Source organism: Typopeltis vanoorti, chromosome 16 (assembly GCF_054136105.1).
Source record: "Typopeltis vanoorti isolate ZY-2024b chromosome 16, IOZ_Tvanoo_1.0, whole genome shotgun sequence".
Classification (NCBI taxonomy): Eukaryota; Metazoa; Arthropoda; class Arachnida; order Uropygi; family Thelyphonidae; genus Typopeltis; species Typopeltis vanoorti.
In genome coordinates, this window is record NC_143564.1 from 117648503 (window position 1) to 117669616 (window position 21114).

At 35.8% G+C, this 21114-nt stretch overlaps 1 protein-coding gene across 3 annotated transcripts in view; it reads left to right on the plus strand.

Moving 5' to 3' along the window:
* Window positions 1-21114, plus strand: part of LOC150098282 (uncharacterized) — a 709319-nt gene that overhangs the window by 254001 nt on the left and 434204 nt on the right. For all 3 annotated transcript variants that reach the window (XM_090406261.1, XM_090406264.1, XM_090406263.1), the window contains exons 9-10: window positions 8927-9200; window positions 13375-13508. In XM_090406261.1, coding sequence (XP_090262387.1) covers window positions 8927-9200; window positions 13375-13508 — 408 coding nt within the window. The remainder of the gene's footprint in view (window positions 1-8926; window positions 9201-13374; window positions 13509-21114) is intronic.

Consider the following 21114-nt stretch of genomic DNA (forward strand, 5'->3'; position numbering starts at 1 on the left):
TCGATTCTTATGATGTTGCATGTCAGTTTTAATTTATTTGACTGTGTTACTCCATTCTTTTTTACTAGTAAATGTTATTGTTCCATCATACTTGTCCTGAAGAAGCCAGACAGAATAGTTGGTGAAACGTGTTGACAATTTGTGTATGTCATTTATTAATATATGGTCAACGAATAAAACCAAGAAAAAACTCAAGTTTTAATGTCAAGTGACCAAATACGAAATAATAATTGCGGTCAGGGTGGCCGAGTGGTCTAATACGCAGACCTAAGATCTGCTTCTGAAGTGAGGATGCAGGTTCAAATCCCGTCTGTGACATTAATTTTTGCTGGCCTGGTTGGCTGAGTGGTTAGTGTATCCGATCTCCAGCCAAAAGATTGTGGGTTCGAATCCTACTATGGGCATGGATGTCTGTGATTCTGTGTGAAGATGCTAGTGCTGGTGGTCGGTGGTAGATGGCGTTGGTGTAGATGATGGTCATTGCGGTTGGTGGAGACGGAGAGTTATAGAGCAGGTTCTCTCCCTCGATGAGTCTTTGGACTCCCTGGAGGTGTTATGTAATAATAATAATAATGGACATACATTCAATCAAATAGGCTATATCATAATCAGTAAAAGACAGGAATTACATTCAGAATATTCTGAGCTTCAGAGGAGCTGAGTGTTGATAGTGACCATTTTCTAATTGGTGCTATTCATAAGGTTAAAATAAACAGTAACTGTTTTTCAGTGCATGCAAATCAACTGAAATATAATATTAACAAACTAGATAAAGCAAAAAGAGAGAATTAAATATGAGTGGAATTGAAACAGAAAATGAAAATGTTGAAAATATCTGGAATCGTGTTAAGGATAGCATAAAAGTAGCAGCAGAAAACTCAGTTGGAATTCTAAGTAAAATATAGTGTATAAAATGTTTATTGAAGAACATGAACTAGTAGTATAGAAAAAGATAGTGGCATTTGGCTTAATAACCCAACTGATATTTATGCCACTCAGAGATACAAAGCGAACAGCAAGGAACTCAGTGAAATAATCAGAAAAATTTCATAGAAAAATATCATAAAAAATCACAAAATATCATAGAAAAATTTTCCATGAAATTAAAAACCAAAAACAGGCCCACATTTGCTGGCCTGGTTTTCCAAGTAGTTAGTGTGCCCGCTCTCCAACCAACAGGCTACGGATTTGAATCCCTCTTTGGGCATGGATGTTCGTTATTGTCTTTAGGTGGAAGATGAATGTCATCGCCTGGTGTGAGACCACTGCTCTGCTTATTGGGGCCTGAAGTGACTTTAAAAAGTTCAGTGTTTGATCTCTAGAGCAGGGTTTCCAGGTTATGTAAAAAAATAAGTGAAAAATACAAAAAATATATATATGAAAATTGATAAAAATAGAAAAAAAAATCCTTAGCCTATGGTATAAAATGTATAATTGGTTTACAAAATAACTGTTTATGGGTGAGAGCAGCATGAAAAAACAAAAACACATGAAAACAACAATAATCAACAATAGCAGTGGATAAACACTAGCCACTAGAGATGAAACAGTACACAGGTGGAGAGAGTGCTTTAAAGAAATTCTGATGAACTTGTTGAGTCTTTTAAACAGAATACTTATCACACTTGTCACCCAGAAATATTTCAACCTCCACTAGCTGAAGTAGAGGAGAGTATAAAGCAGCTCAAAGACAACAAGCCACCAGGTATTTTATTATTATTATTATCTGAGACCTCCAGGGAGTCAAGGACTCATTGAGGGGAGGCTGTAAATTACCCAACCCAGCTATCATGCCTTCCCTTAAATTCATTTACACTAGATGCACTCACCAAGTGCAAATTATTCCCCTCACTGCTCTCTGGAAGAAAAACCTAGCTCTTACCCTTCCTTGACTGAGAACAACCTTAACTTCCATGGATGCCCCCATGTTTTCTCCCCACCTTCCATATAACAAAAAATTTCATCATTTGAAATGCTATAATACCCATTCAAAAGTTTATAGACCTCTATCATATCACCCCTCTTTCTCATAATCTAAATCCCATAATCCGGATATGATCTTTGTAACTCTTCTTTTCACCCTTTCCACAGCTTCTTTATCCTCTTGGAACCCAGGAGACCAAATCTGCACACAGTAATCCAGGTGTGGTCTTATCAAAGCCTTATAAAGAGGCAAAATTACTTCCTTATCCTTACATGTCAAGATTCGCTTCAACACAGCAATTATCCTCTGAGTTGTATTTGCAACTTTTACTATGTGACCTTTGAACTTTAAATTCTTATCCACCAATACACCAAGATCCCTTGCCTCTTCAGTTTCTTGTAGCATAACCTTGCTAATATAATATGCCTCTGGAACTCTAATCATGCCAAAGTGCATAACTTTACACTTACTAACATTAAACTGATAGCCATTTTCGTTTGCACAAATTTCCAGTCTATTCAAATCATTTTGTAATTGCTGAATATCAGTAGCATCCCTGGTATTCAGGGATGCTACTGATATTCTGATGATAGACCCTGCTTGATGTCATTAATGTATAGATTGAACAATAATGACACCAAGATCCCTTGCCTCTTCAGTTTCTTGTAGCATAACCTTGCTAATATAATATGCCGCTGGAACTCTAATCATGCCAAAGTGCATAACTTTACACTTACTAACATTAAACTGATAGCCATTTTCGTTTGCACAAATTTCCAGTCTATTCAAATCATTTTGTAATTGCTGAATATCAGTAGCATCCCTGGTATTCAGGGATGCTACTGATATTCTGATGATAGACCCTGCTTGATGTCATTAATGTATAGATTGAACAATAATGGCCCAAGGACTGAACCCTGAGGTACACCACTGGTTATATTATTTTTTTTATTATTAATCTTTGTACTGGTTATGGGCAGTACTACCCTTACATCACGTCCAGACTTGATATAGGCCTAAGCCTTTACAAGTGTTTTATCCTATGCCTGTTCTAGTTATCATTGTAGTCATTCTCTGGTGGCGACGCCATACCACCAGTGTTCCTCAAGGAAAGAACTTTTATATCTTTCTGTGTAAGCCCAAGCTGTTTTATGTCCTTATAGCTATCTATGCTCCATACGCCATGTAAAAAGATGTTGGCGCTGGTAAACCTCAGAGTTGCCCCATGCTCCTCCCGTATCTTACTAACTAGATCTTGGTTATTCTTGTAATAGTTTACCTTATTATTATGGCTATAGGCCAGTGGGTGCCCTGTTCCCACCACCTGGGCATCAACTACCCAAACGTCACTAAGTCTGGCTTACGCAAACCTGCCGAGGTCCTATAATGTGGTTCCACTGCGGTCTCCCAACCCTTGCTCTTAAAGCGGTTGTTCAGAATGGAGACTATGGCATCATGCCTCTGCATGTGGACCCAATAGGTGCAGAAGCAACACTGGGCTATATGAGACAGTTTCACTGTAGTGGCAGCCAGCCTTACAGTTTGAGTCGTCACTATCCCATCGAGCTGTGCAAGCTCAAGTGGGCAGGGCATTGATCCTCATCCTGATAAGGTCAATATACTTGAACACAGGGTGGCATTTATCCAATCATGCTGGGGAGACACCAGATATGACTTTTAAAGGAGCACTATCTACAGAACAGTGCAGCAGAGATGCCCATCTCTTGTGCTCTGCTGCTGCTGACTCAAGTCTTCTTGTATTCATGGGCTATAGAAAGCCTCTCTGCAGATAGGTGAAGAAGATAGCTCTAACTATGCGATTCTGGACGGCGGCAGGCGTGGGATCAACCATCTAAGTGATGGAACCACGAACCCTCTGTCCTTCACCCTCACATGGAAATATGCAGTAGGGGGTCAGGCGGAAGTTAGAGCCATTATCTCCTGATTGAATGGATAGCCCTGTCCATTCAGGACAGTACTGAGATATATGTCATACCAAGCACCAACTTGTGGTAAAAGCGAGGTAGGAGATAGTGGGAAAGGAGAAACAGTCTTTGCTGGGGCTTGAGAGAAGCTTTCCTCAAAGAAGCGATCTTAACTTCTGGGATAGAAGGGACAGAAGACCTTCCCTTTGGGGTGAACATGATACCGAGGTATCTCCACTCTTCCAGGTTGGTCAAAGCATGCAACAGCCTCCTGTGCAGAGAAAACTCTATAGTCTTGACTTAAGCTTCTTGTCACGACCAGAGGGGACAAGAGCTAAAGAGCAGGGCTAATATACATTAACAGAAAGGCCTCGAATAGAGAAAAAGTCAACTGCCCTGTCAAGGAGTTCCTGCAAGCCTACCTTAGTAGAGGCTACCAGAATAAGATCATCTGCAAAGGCCATAGTATTAAAGGAAGAAGTGTCTAGAGAGTAGCCTATATGGCTAGGAAGAGAGTGAAGAAACTCATCTATGATGCAGATAGTTATGGAGCTACCCAAGTATAACTCCACATAGAAAAGAAAGGGTTCTGGACAGCCAGCAATAGAACAGCGCTCGAAGGAGAGCAGGAACGGAGACGTTATCAAAGGCCTTTTGGAGGTCCAGCAATGCCATATATAGAGGCTTTAGACAGTGTCGAGAATTGGAGAGAAGAGAAGAAAGAGGATATATATTCTCGGCACAGCCATCTGAAGTGAATCTAAAATCTTCACTACCACACCAGAGATACTAATAGGTCAGTAGTTAGACACATCAGTTTTTGCATCACCCTTGTGCAATGGAGCTATCATACATTCTTTCCATTCCTGTGGTATCATTCCTGAGCTGAGACTCAAGTTATACAAATGTGTGAAAGGCCTAGCCAATTCAGCTGAACATTTCTTTAGCAAACTGGCTGCTATTCCATCTGTCCCTATTGACAAATTCTTATCCAGGTTATGCAAGAGCTCTTCAACCTCATTTTCATGAACCTCCAACTCTTCATCCAGTGTAGCAGTAGCACTGTGCACCATGCTACATACACCTAGTTGATATATCTTAGCAAATTGAGCACTCATTAACTGAACAATCTCCTTAGCTTCTGACACTCATACCATCTGCATTCAATAAAGTTATTCTTCCACATTCATTCTTTCTTTTGCTTGCGGCATAATGATATTGATGCTATAGTAGTCAAATCGAGCTCATTTAATATGGGAGAAATGAATTAATCACTCATATATGTAGCTGGTAAATTTAATATGGGAAAATGTAGAGATACCTACAGAATGGAAAGAATCACTAATCATTTCAGTATATAAAAAGAGAAACAAAAATGAATATGAAATTACAGGGAGGATATCATTACTGCCAGCAGGCTGCAAAATTTTGTCTAATATTATGCTAAAAAGAATCTTACCTTATGCTAAAGAAAATATAGGTGAATATCAAGAAGGATCCCAAAGAAATAGATCAATGTCAACCTAATTTTTACATTTAGACATACTAGAAAAATAATGAGAGTATAATCTGCAGGTCGATATTTAATTTATAGACTTTTGAAAAGAATACGATATCATTTAGAGAACACCTTTAGAGTGTATTAGATGAATTAGAAATACCTCATAAAATAAAGCGTTTAATCAAAATTTGCACCACTGACAGCTGAAGCATGGTATTAGTTAATGGAATTGGATCTGAGCCTTTTGATATTAAGGCAGGATTGAAGCCAGAAGATACCTCTTTTGCCCATTCTTTTTAATTTAGCATTAGAAAAATGTTTTTGAGAGACTGCAAAAGATAACACAAACACAGAACAGTAATATGCAGATAATATATGTCTTAGAGAAAATGCTGAAAACATTAGAACAAACATTTATAAAACTCTAAACTGCTGCTGAAAAACTCGAATTTACAAATCAACCAATATGAAACTGAATATTTAAATGCATGCAGAAATCACAACCAAGGGGAAAATTACCAGTTCATCATTGATAATCTGAAATTTAAAAGTGCCACCACCTCCTTCAAATATCTTGGAGTATTGATCACTCGAGATAATAAAATTAGTAAGAAATAAAAGCTAGAATACGTGCATCCAGTAGATCTTATCCTATACTGTGCCATTTACTTCTTCAAGTGTCATCCCCTAGAAAGAAATTGGCATCCATGTCATGGAACTTTTTTCTTTCTTTTGCTGCTCTGGAACATTTATGGCAATTCAAGTCAGTTCAAGCCTTAATATCTTCAAACCACGGTCTCCTGCGTCTACGTCTCCCTCTTTTTCCGTTCAGTTTCCTTTCTAATATTAATTTCAGAATGCCTTCTTCTCTAGTTAGATGTTTAAAATATTTAAGTTTTTGTTCTTTAATGATTATTATTAATTTAGCATTAGAAAAATGTTTTTGAGAGATTGTAAAAGATAACACAAACAGATCAATAATATGCGGATGTCATTTACTATCTTCCAAAATTCTATCAAGCAGAGTTAAAATAGAAATATACAAGACAATTATTAGACCTATTGTTTTATCTGGAGCATAACAAACCAAGATGCAAAATTGTTGCAGATCTTTGGAAATATCCTCAGAAAAGTCTGTAAGTGAATAGAGAAGACATAATCAAGCAATCAAGATGAAGTCTGATGAAAAGCAACCTAGAGATAGACTACAGATACAATATAATCTACCTGGCTATTGAACAAACAAGGATGGACTGACAATTTGCAATTTAGCCAACCAAATTGTATTTTTGTTAGCTTAATCCAAAACATTTCAAAAATATTCAAAAAGACTTAGCTGAATTTAAAATCCAGGACTGGAATGGAAGAAGTTGATACATGCAGCAAAGAACCTTAATGATTCAGCAAGCTGAAGAAGAACTAGAATAGCATTTAACCAAGCTGTGGGCATATATAGACCATTATCCCCATATAAAGTTAGGATGATGTAAGAATGCTTTCGAACTTACACTCTCATATATTGTCCCAACTTGAACAGCAACAGTGATCTAAGTGTTCTCACAATTTGTGAAATTATTTTTTTGGACTACTTATAAGGCATTTTTGGTTTTATTTCAAACACCTTGAAAAGGATTCGGGACTGTTTATGAGTCAAAGCTAAATAATCAGGAGAGGACTTTTGTAGCCTTTAAAGGAAAGTGGAGAACTGATCTGACTCGAATCCTCTTTGTGTGTGTGTGTGCATGTGTGCAGATGCTCACATTAGTAGGTATCTACCTGGCTATTGAACAAACAAGGATGGGCTGACAATTTGCGATTTAGCTGACCAAATTGTATTTTTGTTAGCTTAATCCAAAACATTTCTTATATATTCTTATATAAAGAAACCTATGGAGTATTCATAACTATAAATTCACACGTATGCCACAATAATTTGCTTTTTAATAATATGTAAATATTTCATCTTAAGTATCTTAAGACATCATCATTACCTTTATTAAACAACAGTGTAATTCTGTTGTTGTTTAATAACTCTACTGACAATGCCTTAAGACTAAATATTTACATATTATTAAAAAGTTAATTACTCTGGCATACGTGTGAATTTATAGTTAATCCAAAACAAATTGTTAGGTCACCATGGCATGGTGTACTAACATGGGTTTGCTAAAGGGAGAGATAGTGTTTTAGTAATCTACTTGCTTATTATAACAAGGTGATATATGCATTGGATGATGTGTAATTCATACACAATAAGTACATTTTGATTGTGCAAAGGCATTTAATAAATTGTCACAAAACAAGCAGGTAATTAAATTTAATTGGATGGGATTGGATAGTAGATTAGTGTGCTGAATTGGAGATTAGTTCTCAGATAGGTATCAGTAAGCTGTGTATGTGGTAGAAGTATCCCAAGAAAGAAAAGTCACTGGTGGTGATGTGCCCCAAGGGTCAGTTCTGAAGCTGTTGCCGTTTAACTTGTATATTAATGATAATGCAGTAGGTTTGAATGGTGACATATAAGCTGGGCAAGGGGTTATTGCCAGATCAATGGATGAGTTTTTTCATAGAGGAGGATGCAAGGTGATCCTTGGAAGTTGTATAAGGAAGGTGTGTGTGTGTCGGGGGGGGGTGCTGGTGATACAAAGTTAGGAAAACTAAAAGGAGTAGAGCAGATGTAGCAAGAGAACTACAATAGAAATAGACTGGCCGAATATGTAAACTAGTTGGGTTTCCAGTTCAGTGTTGCAAAGTGTAAGGTATTAAATATGGGAAACATAGATGGAATGCAGAGCATGCAGCTGGTGGGGAGCACTTAGAGGAAATGGAAGAAGTGATGGTGGTAAAGGACCTGAAGAGTTGGGGACATATTTCTAAAATTGTGAAGGCAGCACAGTAGATTATGGCAATGATACGAAGGACACCGACATGTTGAATTAAGGATGTTCTTGTTCTGTTGTATAAGACTTTGATCACAACACATATGGACAGTTGGCCACAGATTTGGTCACCTGGTTTTCAAAAGGATGAAGAGATATTTTAGGAAAGAAACTAGAGACAATTGAGCGAGGTGGTTGCCACTCCCTGAAACGTTGAGTATCAGAACAGATTGCGGAGTCCAGTGAATAAGGGAGGAGGGAATATGATTGAGACATATAACTTGGGCAAAGGGTTATTGCCAGATCAATGAATATTGCCAGAGTTTTTTCATAGAGGAGGATGCAAGGTCATCCTTGGAAGTTGTATAAGGAAGGTGTGAGTGGGGGGTGGGGGGAGTCTCTATGCAGTGGTGGGTGGTTGGAATGCTTTACTTGAGAGTGGTGAGTGTGAAGCCAGTGAAGCATTTAAGGCTCAGTATGATTAACTGTATGTGTAACAGTGGAACCTACTGTTATATCATGATCAGTCTTTGGACTCCATAGAGTCCAAAGACTGATCTGATAATGATAAATAATGACTGATGATGATAATAAAAATAAACTTGTACATTTTATACATTTGTCTAAAACTTAGCTTACTGATTGTCTATTTTTCTGAAGAAGTTATTGTTTTTGAAAATATTTTTTTTAAATATAGGAGGAAGATATTATTCCAAATAAAGACAAACATCAAATATCACAGACTATTAAAAATAAGTGGGACAGTGAAAGTGAATCCTCTGATATTTTTGAAGAAGGTAAAGGAATAGAATCTTTGTCCAGTAGTTCCTCAGAAATAATGGAAAGAAAAAATGTTCAAATTAATAAATTTGATGTTAAATCAGATTTATCAACACAAATGGATATTACTTCCGTGGAGCCAGAATTGCCAACAACCAGTGAGAAATTGAAAAATCATCCCTCAGTTTCAGGTAATATCAGCTAATGAAGTTTAAGAATCAAAATTCAAAATGGATTTGTTATCTTATGTATTTCAACACCTAAGCTTGTCTAACAGATAAGCTTAGGTGTTGAAAGTTATTCATAACTTATTTTTAATGGTATTAACAATGCCAAATGAACTATTTTATAGATAAGATGTTTATTAACTTACTTATATTTTGCTGAATTTCATATCGGCGTCTTCAAAGCACAATGCAGCATGTATATGCAACAGTAAGTGAAACAATTCAAATTCCTTGTGACTGTGACTTGGTCTACTATGGGCAGACAGGAAGATGTTAACATCTGCTTTGGAGAACAAAAAATACATTTGCTAACATTATTATGGCAAGTCAGGACTGGCAAGCCACACGCTTTGTACCCTCCTCCCCTGCACAAGATTAAATGAAAATGAAAGAAAACTAATGTGCTGGCCTGGTTGGCCGAGTGGTTAGCGTATCTGCTCCCCAGCCAGAAGGCTGCAGGTTTGAATCCCACCATGGGCATGGATGTTTGTGAATATCTATGAAAATACTAGTGGTGGTGGACAGTAGGTTGTTTGTTGGATAACAGGTGGATGAGGTTGAGTAATGGAGACGGAGAGCTGTAGAGTAGGTGCCCTCCCTCGATGAGTCTTGGACTCCCTGGTGGTGTCAAATAATAATAATAATTATTATTCAGAAGTCGTTACAGATCGTAAAGATTATTTTTAGAGTCAGACATGGCTATGAAGTATTCTTCTAACACGAACAAATATGGTTGCATTAATTTGCGAATAATTTGGGAGACTGTTATCTTAAGATTGACTTCCACATAGCCGTAATACTTATTTTTTACAACTTTAGAGGGTGCCAAATTAGGACTTTAGATCTTCTGTCCATTAATTGCTTCACTTTTTTATGTTTCATGTTTGAATTGTTTCGCTTACTCACTGGCACATATGCATGCTGTGTTGTGTTCTGAAGATGCTGATTCGAAATTCTGGGAAATATAAGCAAATTTATAAATATCTTTTTTATGAAATAGTTTGTTGGGTGTTATTAATACTGTTAAAAATAAGTTATCTTAAACATATAGTTTCAAGTAACTTGTAAATTTGTTACTGATATATTCACTATGTGGAAATGCATTTATATGCTTTTCTACTTATTAATTTACATCTTCTAATTTTCATCATAATGGAAGTAAGTGACACATGCTTGAATAACAAATATGGCATCAGATATTCATAATAAATAGGATATGGGCACCTTAATGTACATTGCATTATTACTAACTTAGAAAATCCATCCTTTATTTGTCAGAATTAAACAGTTTCCCCCATGCTGACCAAGTTGCGGTTACACAGTGTTGATTTTATCAGCAGAAAATTTTTTCTTGCCATTTCAATTCTAAATTTTATTTCCATTTCTGGATTGCATTCTTCATTTAACCAGCATCTGAGATACTTAAACTTTGTCACTCTTTCTATTCGTTTCCCATTTAAAGAAAGTGATGAATTAAGAATTGGTTTCTTGCTTATGATCATGAATTTAGTTTTGGTGATATTTATTTTTAATCCCATTTTTTCACTCTCTTCATTCACTAGTTCCAGAAGATTTTGAAGATCCTGAATATTGTCAGCCAGGAGAGCTGTGTCATCAGCATATCAGATGTTACTGATGATTTCACCATTTACATTAATCCCTTCCTCTCTTCCTTTTAAGATTTTTTGAAATATGGCTTCTGAGTATATTTAAAAAGAAGAGGTGACAGCACACATCCTTGCCTTACTCCTCATTTGATGTTAATGGGGTCTGTGATAATGTCATCAACTTGAACAGATGCCTTTTGGTTCCAATATAAGTTTTCAATGATCCTGATGTCTTTACCATCTAATCCAATTCTCTTTATAGTGCAATCATTTTTGTATGTTGGACTTTAGCAAATGCTTTCTCAAAGTCAATGAAGCAAATGAATACTTCCTTGTTTTGATCAATGCATTTTTGGAATAAGATTTGAGAGCAGAAAAGAGCCTCTCTTGTTCCCAAACCATTTCTAAAGCCAAACTGGGTATTACTGATGGTGTCTTCACATTTTCTGTATGTTCTTTTTTGAATTATTTTTAGGAACATTTTGAGAACGTGATTCATTAGGCTGATCATTCTATAGTCATTACAAGTTTTCACATTTGCTTTTTTAGGTAGCATGGTGAAGGTCGACTGTAACCAGTCTTGTGAGAATATGCCTGTATCATAGACCTTATTAAATAGCTTTACTAATATAGCAATGTTGTCACCTTCTAATAACTTGACTATTTCTGCTGGTATTCTATCAGGGCCTAAGGCTTTACCATTTTTAGCTGAGGTCAGTGCACATTCTACCTCTGATCTTAGAATGCACGGACTGTCCATCTGTTCATAAGTATTTTCTGTGTTCTGTCTGTTATCAGAAAAGAGATCTTCTGCATATTTCACCCATTCTTGCATTTTGTCATCTTTTTCTGATATTATTTCTCCCTTTTTGTTTCGAAGGACACATAGTTGTTTTTTCTTAAATATACCTGAGGTCTCTTTCAGCTTTTTATGTAGATTAAAACTGTCATGCTTTTCTTGTAGACTTTCAATTTCTCTACATTTTTCATTCACCCAGATTTCTTTTGCTTCTTTGATCTTCCCTTTAATAATTTTTTGAACCTCTTTATATTTTGTTGGACTGTGAGTTTTAGTTATCCAATCTTTCTTTTTTACTGCTCTATCAGGACACAAGGTATTGGTACATTTCTCTATGAAGACAGATTTTAATTTGTCCCATGATTCATCAACCCTCATGATGTCATGATTCTTGATAAGTGCTATCTCTTGATTCAGATCTTGACTCAATTTGTTTCTTATCTCTGGGTTTTTTAACTTTCCTAAATTAAACATTTTTTATTGATGTTTCTGAAGCATAGCTTTCAGTCTAATTTTTAACACTGTCAGCAGTAGATTATGATCAGAAGCAATATCCGCACTAGGATAGGTTTTTGTGCTCTTTATCAAACTTCAAAATCGTTGATTAATTAGCAAGTAATCAATTTGGTTTCTGATTATATTGTATTATTATCTTGTGGTGATCGCCAAGTATATAGCCTTCGGGATGGTAGCTTAAACCATATGTTTGTGACTATTAGTTCTTCTTGGCAGAATTGAATAAGATGGTCTCCTCTCTCATTTCTTGTTCCCAGTCTATGTTTGCCAACTATATCTCCACTTCTACCTTTCCCAACGTTAGCATTGAAATCACCCATAACGATGTTAATATCATAATGAGCCAAAAAAACATGATGTTAATATCATGTTTTTTTCATTAGTTCTTTTAATTGGTCATAAAATTCTTCGATCTCGGTATCACTCTTGTCAGCAGTAGGGTTATAGACCTATATAAGATTAATATCTAGTGGTTTGACTATTTAGTTTTAATAACATCATCCTATCTGAGTAAGGGATGAAGCTCAATAGTGACTTATTGGCATCTTTGTTTAATATTATTCCAACTCCATTTTGATGGTTGTTTTCACTACTTCCAGAGTGGTACATTGTCATGTCATTAACTTGAGTTTTGCCTGATCCTGGCCATCTAACTTCACTCATTCCTAAAATCTCAATTTCAAGTCTTTTCATTTCCTGAATAGCATTTCTTAGCTCCTGATTCATACAGGGTTCTGACATTCCAAGTTCCTAGTTTTAGTAAACGCACTATTTTGAGCCCGGAGATTCTTCGCACCCCTGTCCCATTTAAGGGACTCCGGGAACTCGGAGCCATTTGTGTAGATTTGCTCGCCATGGTGGTTATTTGATGTACTAATCGACTAATTTACTTATAATAAATTTAGAAATTTATAATATCATACAAATATAATTGTAAAAATAATTTAATTGAAAGAAAAGTGGAGAATTCAATGAAAATGTGCCTGAGATAGAAAATACTTTTTGAAAACATGCATAAGAAATCATTACTGTGTTTTATGCTGTGTGCACTAATATGTTGCAGATTATTACTTTACACCTGCAGCTAAATAGTTTCACTAAATCAATTTATCCTATCCCCTTTTTTTTTTAATTATATATATTTTAACATACTTAGGAACAAAATTATATTTAGAGCTCTTGTCAGTTGTATTAATGTATTGATTTTACTGTCTAGATATTCTAGCAGATGATGATATATTTAAACAAGAAGAAGAAGCAGAAAATTCTCCATTTAACACAAAAGGTAGTTTATTTTCTGGTGGAGGCAACATTTTTGGAGAAGAAGAAGAGGAGGAGGAAGAAAATAAGGTGATTCTTATAAAAAGATATAAAATATCTTTACTATAACTTATTATACTGTTCTGCACTCTCACTATAGTAAACTCATAGGGACCAGATGTATAGGTCGTTATAGTGGAAGATTTGCTGTAGTAAATTTCCTTCAGGATAATATTTGACATTATGGAACTTCGATTGATCTTTTATGTAGTTTGTTGTAGCAAGTTATTTCACTCCAGTGAACTCACTGTAATGAATGATGTTGGCTATTCATATAGAAAGGTTTATATGTTGGTTACTCATAACTATTATATATGAGGAAATTGCAACATATAATGAATATTAATTATAATAACTTTAATTAATACTTCTAATATTTCAGCAAAGTCAAATTGCTCTCATCTTGGATCACATAATGATATGTGCATGCAAGCACTAACACTGGCTTAATGGGACTGAAGAAAAGAAACCAAAGTTGGGCCTAAAGTCCTAAATGATGCCCTCTTAGTGGGCTAAAAATAGTAGTTATAAAAAAATAAAAATAATAGTTATGAATAGCCAATGTATAAACTTTTCTACCAGAATTACCATAATCCACAGAGATTCATCACATGCAAGGTCCATCAGTATGGTAAGTTGAAGTTAATGATATCCAAACATCTGAATATGCCACTGTAGTTTTAAACCAAAAACATTACATAGGTAACTTACCTCCTTACTTAGAGATTGTTCTACCTACCTTAATTTTGACTGTGTCCTACCAATATACAGATCAGAACCTTCACAGGCATCTTAAAAAAAGTCACCTCTTGGCCTGTAGAGATCACTAATGAACTTACTCCCTCTCCTCCTCATATATATGGATTACCAAAAATCCATAAACAAAATGTGCCATTATGTCCCATTGTGGATTGCATTGATTCACTTATATACAAATTATTCAAACATTTAGCCATAGTGCACTCACACTACTGGCAATTCTCCTTCACACATAATAAAACTCAGCCCACTTCAAAACCAGTATAGAATAACTCACTGCATAACACTGATGTAATGGTCATTTAAAGACACCTTAGACCAGGCATGTCAAACTCGTTTACCTCCAAGGGCCAAATTAAGAATTAAACATCAAGCGGCAGGCTGCAACAGAAAAAAAAATCTCGAAATAAAGAGGACACAGATTTTTTTAATATTATCATTAGAGTATATAAGTACAAAATACAACCATGTTACAAAAATACATATAAAATATAATGTTCACATATTTAAATAAAATTATACATTCTGACAGTTAATATTTGGTCCTTTTATACTAAATATGAGACATTTTTCTTTGGATTTTATTGGACCATGATTCTTTATAAATATATGTATATAATCGTCTACCAGTTTTGCCAGCTTGAGTCTGTCTGGCTTCTTCAGGACGAGAATGGTTACACTAACATTAAATGCTAAAACAGAAGAATGCAATAATGACATTAAAATCAAATAAAAAATTGAAAAGATGTGAGATTAAGAGCATAGAGCGTGGAGACTTAGTCATTGTTAGTAGATCGCGTTTTATAGTTTTTCATGAAATTGAAATCTCCTAAACATAGTGAATTTATAATACTTTTCCAAATGTCTTTTAATATCTTGCCTTCATTTCTATTGAGATTGTCTCCTGTCTGGAGTACTACTGCAGCTTTAAAGTTTCTACATCTGAAATCTTCTTCAATGTATAGTATGGAGCTGTTGTCCCAATTGATGGAATGGTTTGAAATCGAGAAATGGTGGGCTAATCCTGAGGTGTCTGTTCTGTTGTTGTTGACATCTCCTATATGTTCTTTTTTACGGATTTCTAGGCTTCGTGATGTTTGGCCTATATAGTTCATTCCACAGAAACATGGAATGTTATATAGGAGATATCAAGAACAGAACAGACACCTCAGGATTTGCCCACCATTTCTCGATTTCGAACCATTCCATTGATTGGGACAACAGCTCCATGCCATACATTGAAGAAGATTTCAGATGTAGAAACTTTAAAGAAGCTGCAGTGGTACTCTGGACAGGAGACAATCTCAATAGAAATCAAGGCATGATATTAAAAGATATTTGGAAAAGTTTTATAAATTCACTATGTTTAGCAGAACTCAATTTCGCAAAAAACTATAAAATGCGATCTACTAACAATGACTAAGTCTCCATGCTCTATGCTCTTAATATCACGTGTCTTTTCAATTTTTTATTTGATTTTAATGTCATTACTGCATTCTTCTGTTTTAGCATTTAATGTTAGTGTAACCATTCCTGTCCTGAAGAAGCCAGACAGACTCAAGCTGGCGAAACTGGTAGACGATTATATACATATATTTATAAAGAATCATGGTCCAATAAAATCCAAAGAAAAAGTCTCATATTTAAAATTATACATTTTTTTGAAGAAACTAAACGTTTTTCATTAACGAAATCTTCAAAATTTGGTTGAATTTGTTGAGCTGTAGTTATTTTCAATATTGCTTGCACAGGCTGGTCTGTTAATCTTGATCTTCCCACAGTTTTATTATTATTTAAAGTTGAAAATAGTTGTTCGCATAAATATGTGCTACCAAACATAGATAAAATATGCCTAATTGCACATAACACATTGGGGTATCGATTGACTGATAAATAATTATAGACCTTTGGAATTCCAACATCCATATATTTTTGTTTCAATATGGAATCACACTGAATTTCGATTAATTCACTGTAAATTGTCATCAATAGTTTCACATCAATCAACAGAGGAGAAGTAAATTGGTGAAACTGATTTTCATATTTCTTAAAATCTAAAAATCTTCTTTTGAATTCATTTTCTAATAACTTTATTTGACTGACATATTCTGAAAATTTCAATTTCGATAATTTTTGTAATAATGATTGACAACATTCATAATGGGATAAATTTTCTTTTTGAATTTTTTTTCCCCAAAATAATAATATCTGTTTGAAAATTGTCAAATAACATGGTAACTACTTGATGTTTGCCTTGTAGCTTAAGATTAAGTTGACTTAATCTTAAGCTGACTAGTAATGTCAGCTGAAAAAGTCAGGTCCTTTATCCATTGACCATTTTTTAATATTTCACATTCCTAAATTTTCGATTCTAAAAAAATGGTAATTTCGTCCAGCAATTCAAAGAATCGCTTTAAAACATTAGGACTGGAAAGCCATCTAATTTCTGTATAATAAGGTAGATCGTTATATTCACTTTCTATATCTTCTAGAAAGTTACTAAATTGGCGATGATTAATCCCACATGCACAAATATAATTTACAATTTTACTGACATTTTTTAGGACATGTCCAATATTTAAAACTTCAGAGTATAGTGAATGAATAATACTCTGAATATACTGATGAATAAATCAATAAAATGTTGAAAATTATTATTACCTTGTTCTTTGCATTTTTCTTTTAAATTTGTAACAACTCCTTTAACAACACCAGTCGTGGCAGGAGCACCATCAGTTGTAAGACAAACTAGCTTTTTTAACGATAAATTGTATTCATTCAAAACTTCTATGAGGGCATCAAAAATATCAATTCCAGTGGTTGTATTGGGCATAGGAATAATTACTAGAAGTTCTTCACTTACTTTTAAGTTCATATCACATCCATGAATAAAAACAGCTAGCCGAGCAATATCCCTTACATCTGTACTTTCGTCAATTGCAAGGGAATAGCTCTGAAATGTTGGAATTATTGAATTTAGTTGATTCCTTAGGTCCTGGCTATATCATCAATTCCGCTAGCAGTGGTATTTCGAGATAAGCTTATATTTTTAAATTCTTTAATTGATCAGGACACAACACTTCGACTGCTTTAATAATACATTCGAGAATAAATTCCCCTTCAGTGAATGGTTTCGACTTGCTTGCAAATCAGCTAACGCCTTTATATTCCCATATAGGGATTTGGTGAGGCTGTTTTAGCCCTATCTAACTTTTGGAGACTGAGTGGGCAGTTCAATCTCCACTGGTACCCAATCAGAGATAGCTGGCCCAAGGCTATCACTAATTAAACTGCACGCAGCGAACAGAATGGCTCAACAAGTGCCATCCATGTCGTGGTCCCTAACCCTAACACAATATATTTAATATCTGAAATAGTGTGGGTTCTACGAAATTGATAAACATACCTGATGATAATCCCTCTTAAATTTAATTAACATGATGTTTTGGGAATGCTTGCTAGGCACTGATGATCATTTCATTTCTTTTATCTATCTGATTGCCATATTTTATTTTAACTTTGATTTCAATGATAAAAAAAAAAAAATTGGAAAGTCTGATTGTATAATTGGAAATCGTTAAAAAAAAAACAGTAACAGAAGAGTGAAATGACATTTCAGTTGGCATTGAGTGAAGAAAATGATTAGTAATTCTGTCAACATGAAATTAATAATTTCATTATTAATTTCATTTTGCAAGTAATGAAATTAATTTCATTTTGTCACCATGAAATATATCCAGTGCAAATTACTGAAGTCATTAGTTCAGAGTAACACATCATCATCAAATTACTGACATTTCCCCTCAAGGGAAATTATTATTATCCAGGCCCCCATGGAGTCAAAGGTTCATCATGGGAGGTCATTTTTAGGAAACACAAAGTTTATCATACCACTCCTTGAACCCATTGACCATTCTTGCTCTTACCACTCTCTCAGGCATTGCGTTCCATGGTTCAACCACCCTCCACGCAAAGAAATCACTCCTCACCCTCTTGTTTCACAGCTTCCTTTCGTGACTTCCAGGGATGGCCCCTTGTCATCGCTCCTTCCTGCTGCTCCACCAAGTGAAAGAACTACCCAGTAACTGCCTCTCAACATTTTAAAAGTTTCAATCATATCATCTCTCCTTCTTCTGTTCACCAAACTCTGCAGTCCACGTTCTTTCAGTCAATCCTTGTAACTGTTATTTTTGTTATCTGCCTCTGTACCCTTTCCACAGTTAATTTATCCCCTTCAAATCCTGGGGACCAAATCTGAGAACAATAGTCTAAGTGTGGTCTGATGAGGGTATTATACAATGGAATGATAACTCTTTTATCTCTGCAGGTCAGCATCTTTCTCAGTATTGCAGCAATCCTCTGAGTTACCTTCACCACCTTTGCAATATGCTATCTGAATTTCAGTTTTATAAGAAATAACTTTTATAAGAAATTTCTGTAGGTTCGTGATCCATTTCAGGCTTACAGTCATGAGAATGACCTTTTGTTATCAAAAAAAAAAGAACAGTTAAGCCCACTATCACTTGAAAGCTCAAGCTTTCAAGTGATAGTGGGGTTAAAATGCAATTCCGTGATCTTGGTTTGGCTCGATTCTGGATCTCGCCTTCAGTGAGAAGTGAATTTCCCGAATTATTTGAAGAAGTTGAAAATCGTCATGCAGTTTTGTACAATCTATCTATGTGAGAAAGGCTTTTCATTGCTCCTTCAAATAAAAACAAAATACAGAAATCATCTTAGTGTGTGTGTGACCAACCTCAACTGAATTTGACCAATATTGAGCACATATCCGGCAACTCTGCGAGGGCCTAGAAGCTCAACTATTTCATTAAAAGTAAGTAGTAACATAATTATATCATAATAAATTTAGTTTCATCCTTTATCCAAGTGTAAGCAAACAAAGTTTACGCCTGAAGTATCTTCAGGACTGAGGCAACTCGTGGTAAAGGTGGACCAAGCTCTCATCACTCCTTGTCTTAGTATCTCCCATAATGCAAAGCACATCTCCTTGCAGACATGCATAATGCTATGCATTAAGGAAAGGGCCTCTACTCAGACCAGTTTCGAGTAGTTTATTGAGGTCATGTCAGTGCGAACAGACCCAGAGATGGTGATACTAAGGTGGAAGCAATGGAGAGGTCTTATTTATCTATACGAGTTGCCAAAAGGTCTCTTACCTTATTATTAAATTACTCTGTGTTTAGAGAAAGATATTGGAAGTTTTTTTCTGTCAAGACTACAACATTATCAGATCTTATATTTCTATCTTCTAAGGCACTTTTTATCATATCAGTCCACCGATATCTTGGTCTTCCTCTGGGTCTTTTCCCCTCCAACTTTGCAGAGAATTTATTAAAGTCTAACTAAGTGGGAAAAACTTCCAACATAATTATATCATAATATTTATTTGTTTAATAAAAATGTTCAAAGATGATATGCTTCTAATCGTTTACCTCCAACTTAATTACTTATGTTTCCATATTATTCAAAATATGCTTTTAGATTTATTATGTTATAAATGGCACAGTTTTCCCAAATGTTTGTAATTCCCACATAGGTTTTTTTAAAAAATAAATAACAGTGGTCCGTAGAATTGTTTTTGGGATTTTACTGGTCCTTGGGCTTAGAAATGTTGAGAAACGCTGGTATAGAGCATAAAAATGTCACTGCTTCTATACCTATCATTGTCCCTTCCCCCAAGCACACATTCCCACAAGAGGTCACCCCTGCTACCATTCACCCTGGGAATTCTAGTTCCCCCGCATTACACACTGACGTTCAGAAAACAGCAATCTCTCCAGATGCCTTCGTTCTTCCTCATTCAAATGCAAGCGATCTCTCGCATACATTTCCCTTCTGTCCTCAAACGCCCTCCAAGCATCCACATATTCCAGTCCTCTCTTCTGACACCCTCTGGCTAATATTGTATTCAATATTTCTGCTCAACTCGTCACTATCATACCTGGGCAACAAACACACAATCTTTCCTCTCTGCGTTTTCTTTTGCACAACCGTGTGCCTGCCATCACAACCATTTCATCCAACCTTTCACCCCCTCTTGATTGTCATAGCCACATTTTTTATCATCCCTCCAGGCAAGCACGCCTCTGGCATCCTATCTTGCACACCAGAGATCATCGAGTCTCCATACATCACACCTCTTACCTCTCTGTTTCTTGATTGCTCACCTTCATCCCTCTCTCTTTCTCTCTCTCCCCCCCTCTAACCCTTTCTCTCTGTGTTCCTCTACTTACCTGCTGTATTGGCATCACTCTATCCCTGGTTCCAGAACTCTCTCGCATTCTTCTCATTTCCTCTGACTGTTTCCATTCTCCCTTCCTCTATCATTCCCATAACTCTCTCTCTCACTCCCTCTCTTCTACTGTTTCTTTTCTCTCCTTTTCTATCATTCCCATACCGCTCTCTCATTCCCTCTCTTCTACTGCTCCTATTATCTCTTCTTCTAGCATTCCCTCTCTCTTCTACTGTTTCTATACTCCCCTCTTCTCTCATTCCAAAAACTCTCTCACTTCTACTCTGATTTGCCTTGAATTCATCTCTTCCATTCTCCTAATCTCATCTTTTCACCTCATCTATCCCTCTCTGCAAGTTAGTCACTCTTACTTGCCATTCATTCTTCCAATCAAGACCATCTCTGAAAACTTCACGGTCATTCAAGCCTTCCACACTCCTCTCTCCTATTTTCTCATTCATATTTTTCCCGTCATTCTCTCCTATCACACCTCGTCTCCCGACATTCATTTCCCTTACCTGACTCAACTAGGGCGGTTATTGAAATATCTAATTCAGTGAATTCCTCCCATTGCCTACATTTTCACATATACGCACTTCCCCTTCTCTCACCTGCAACATATTCAAC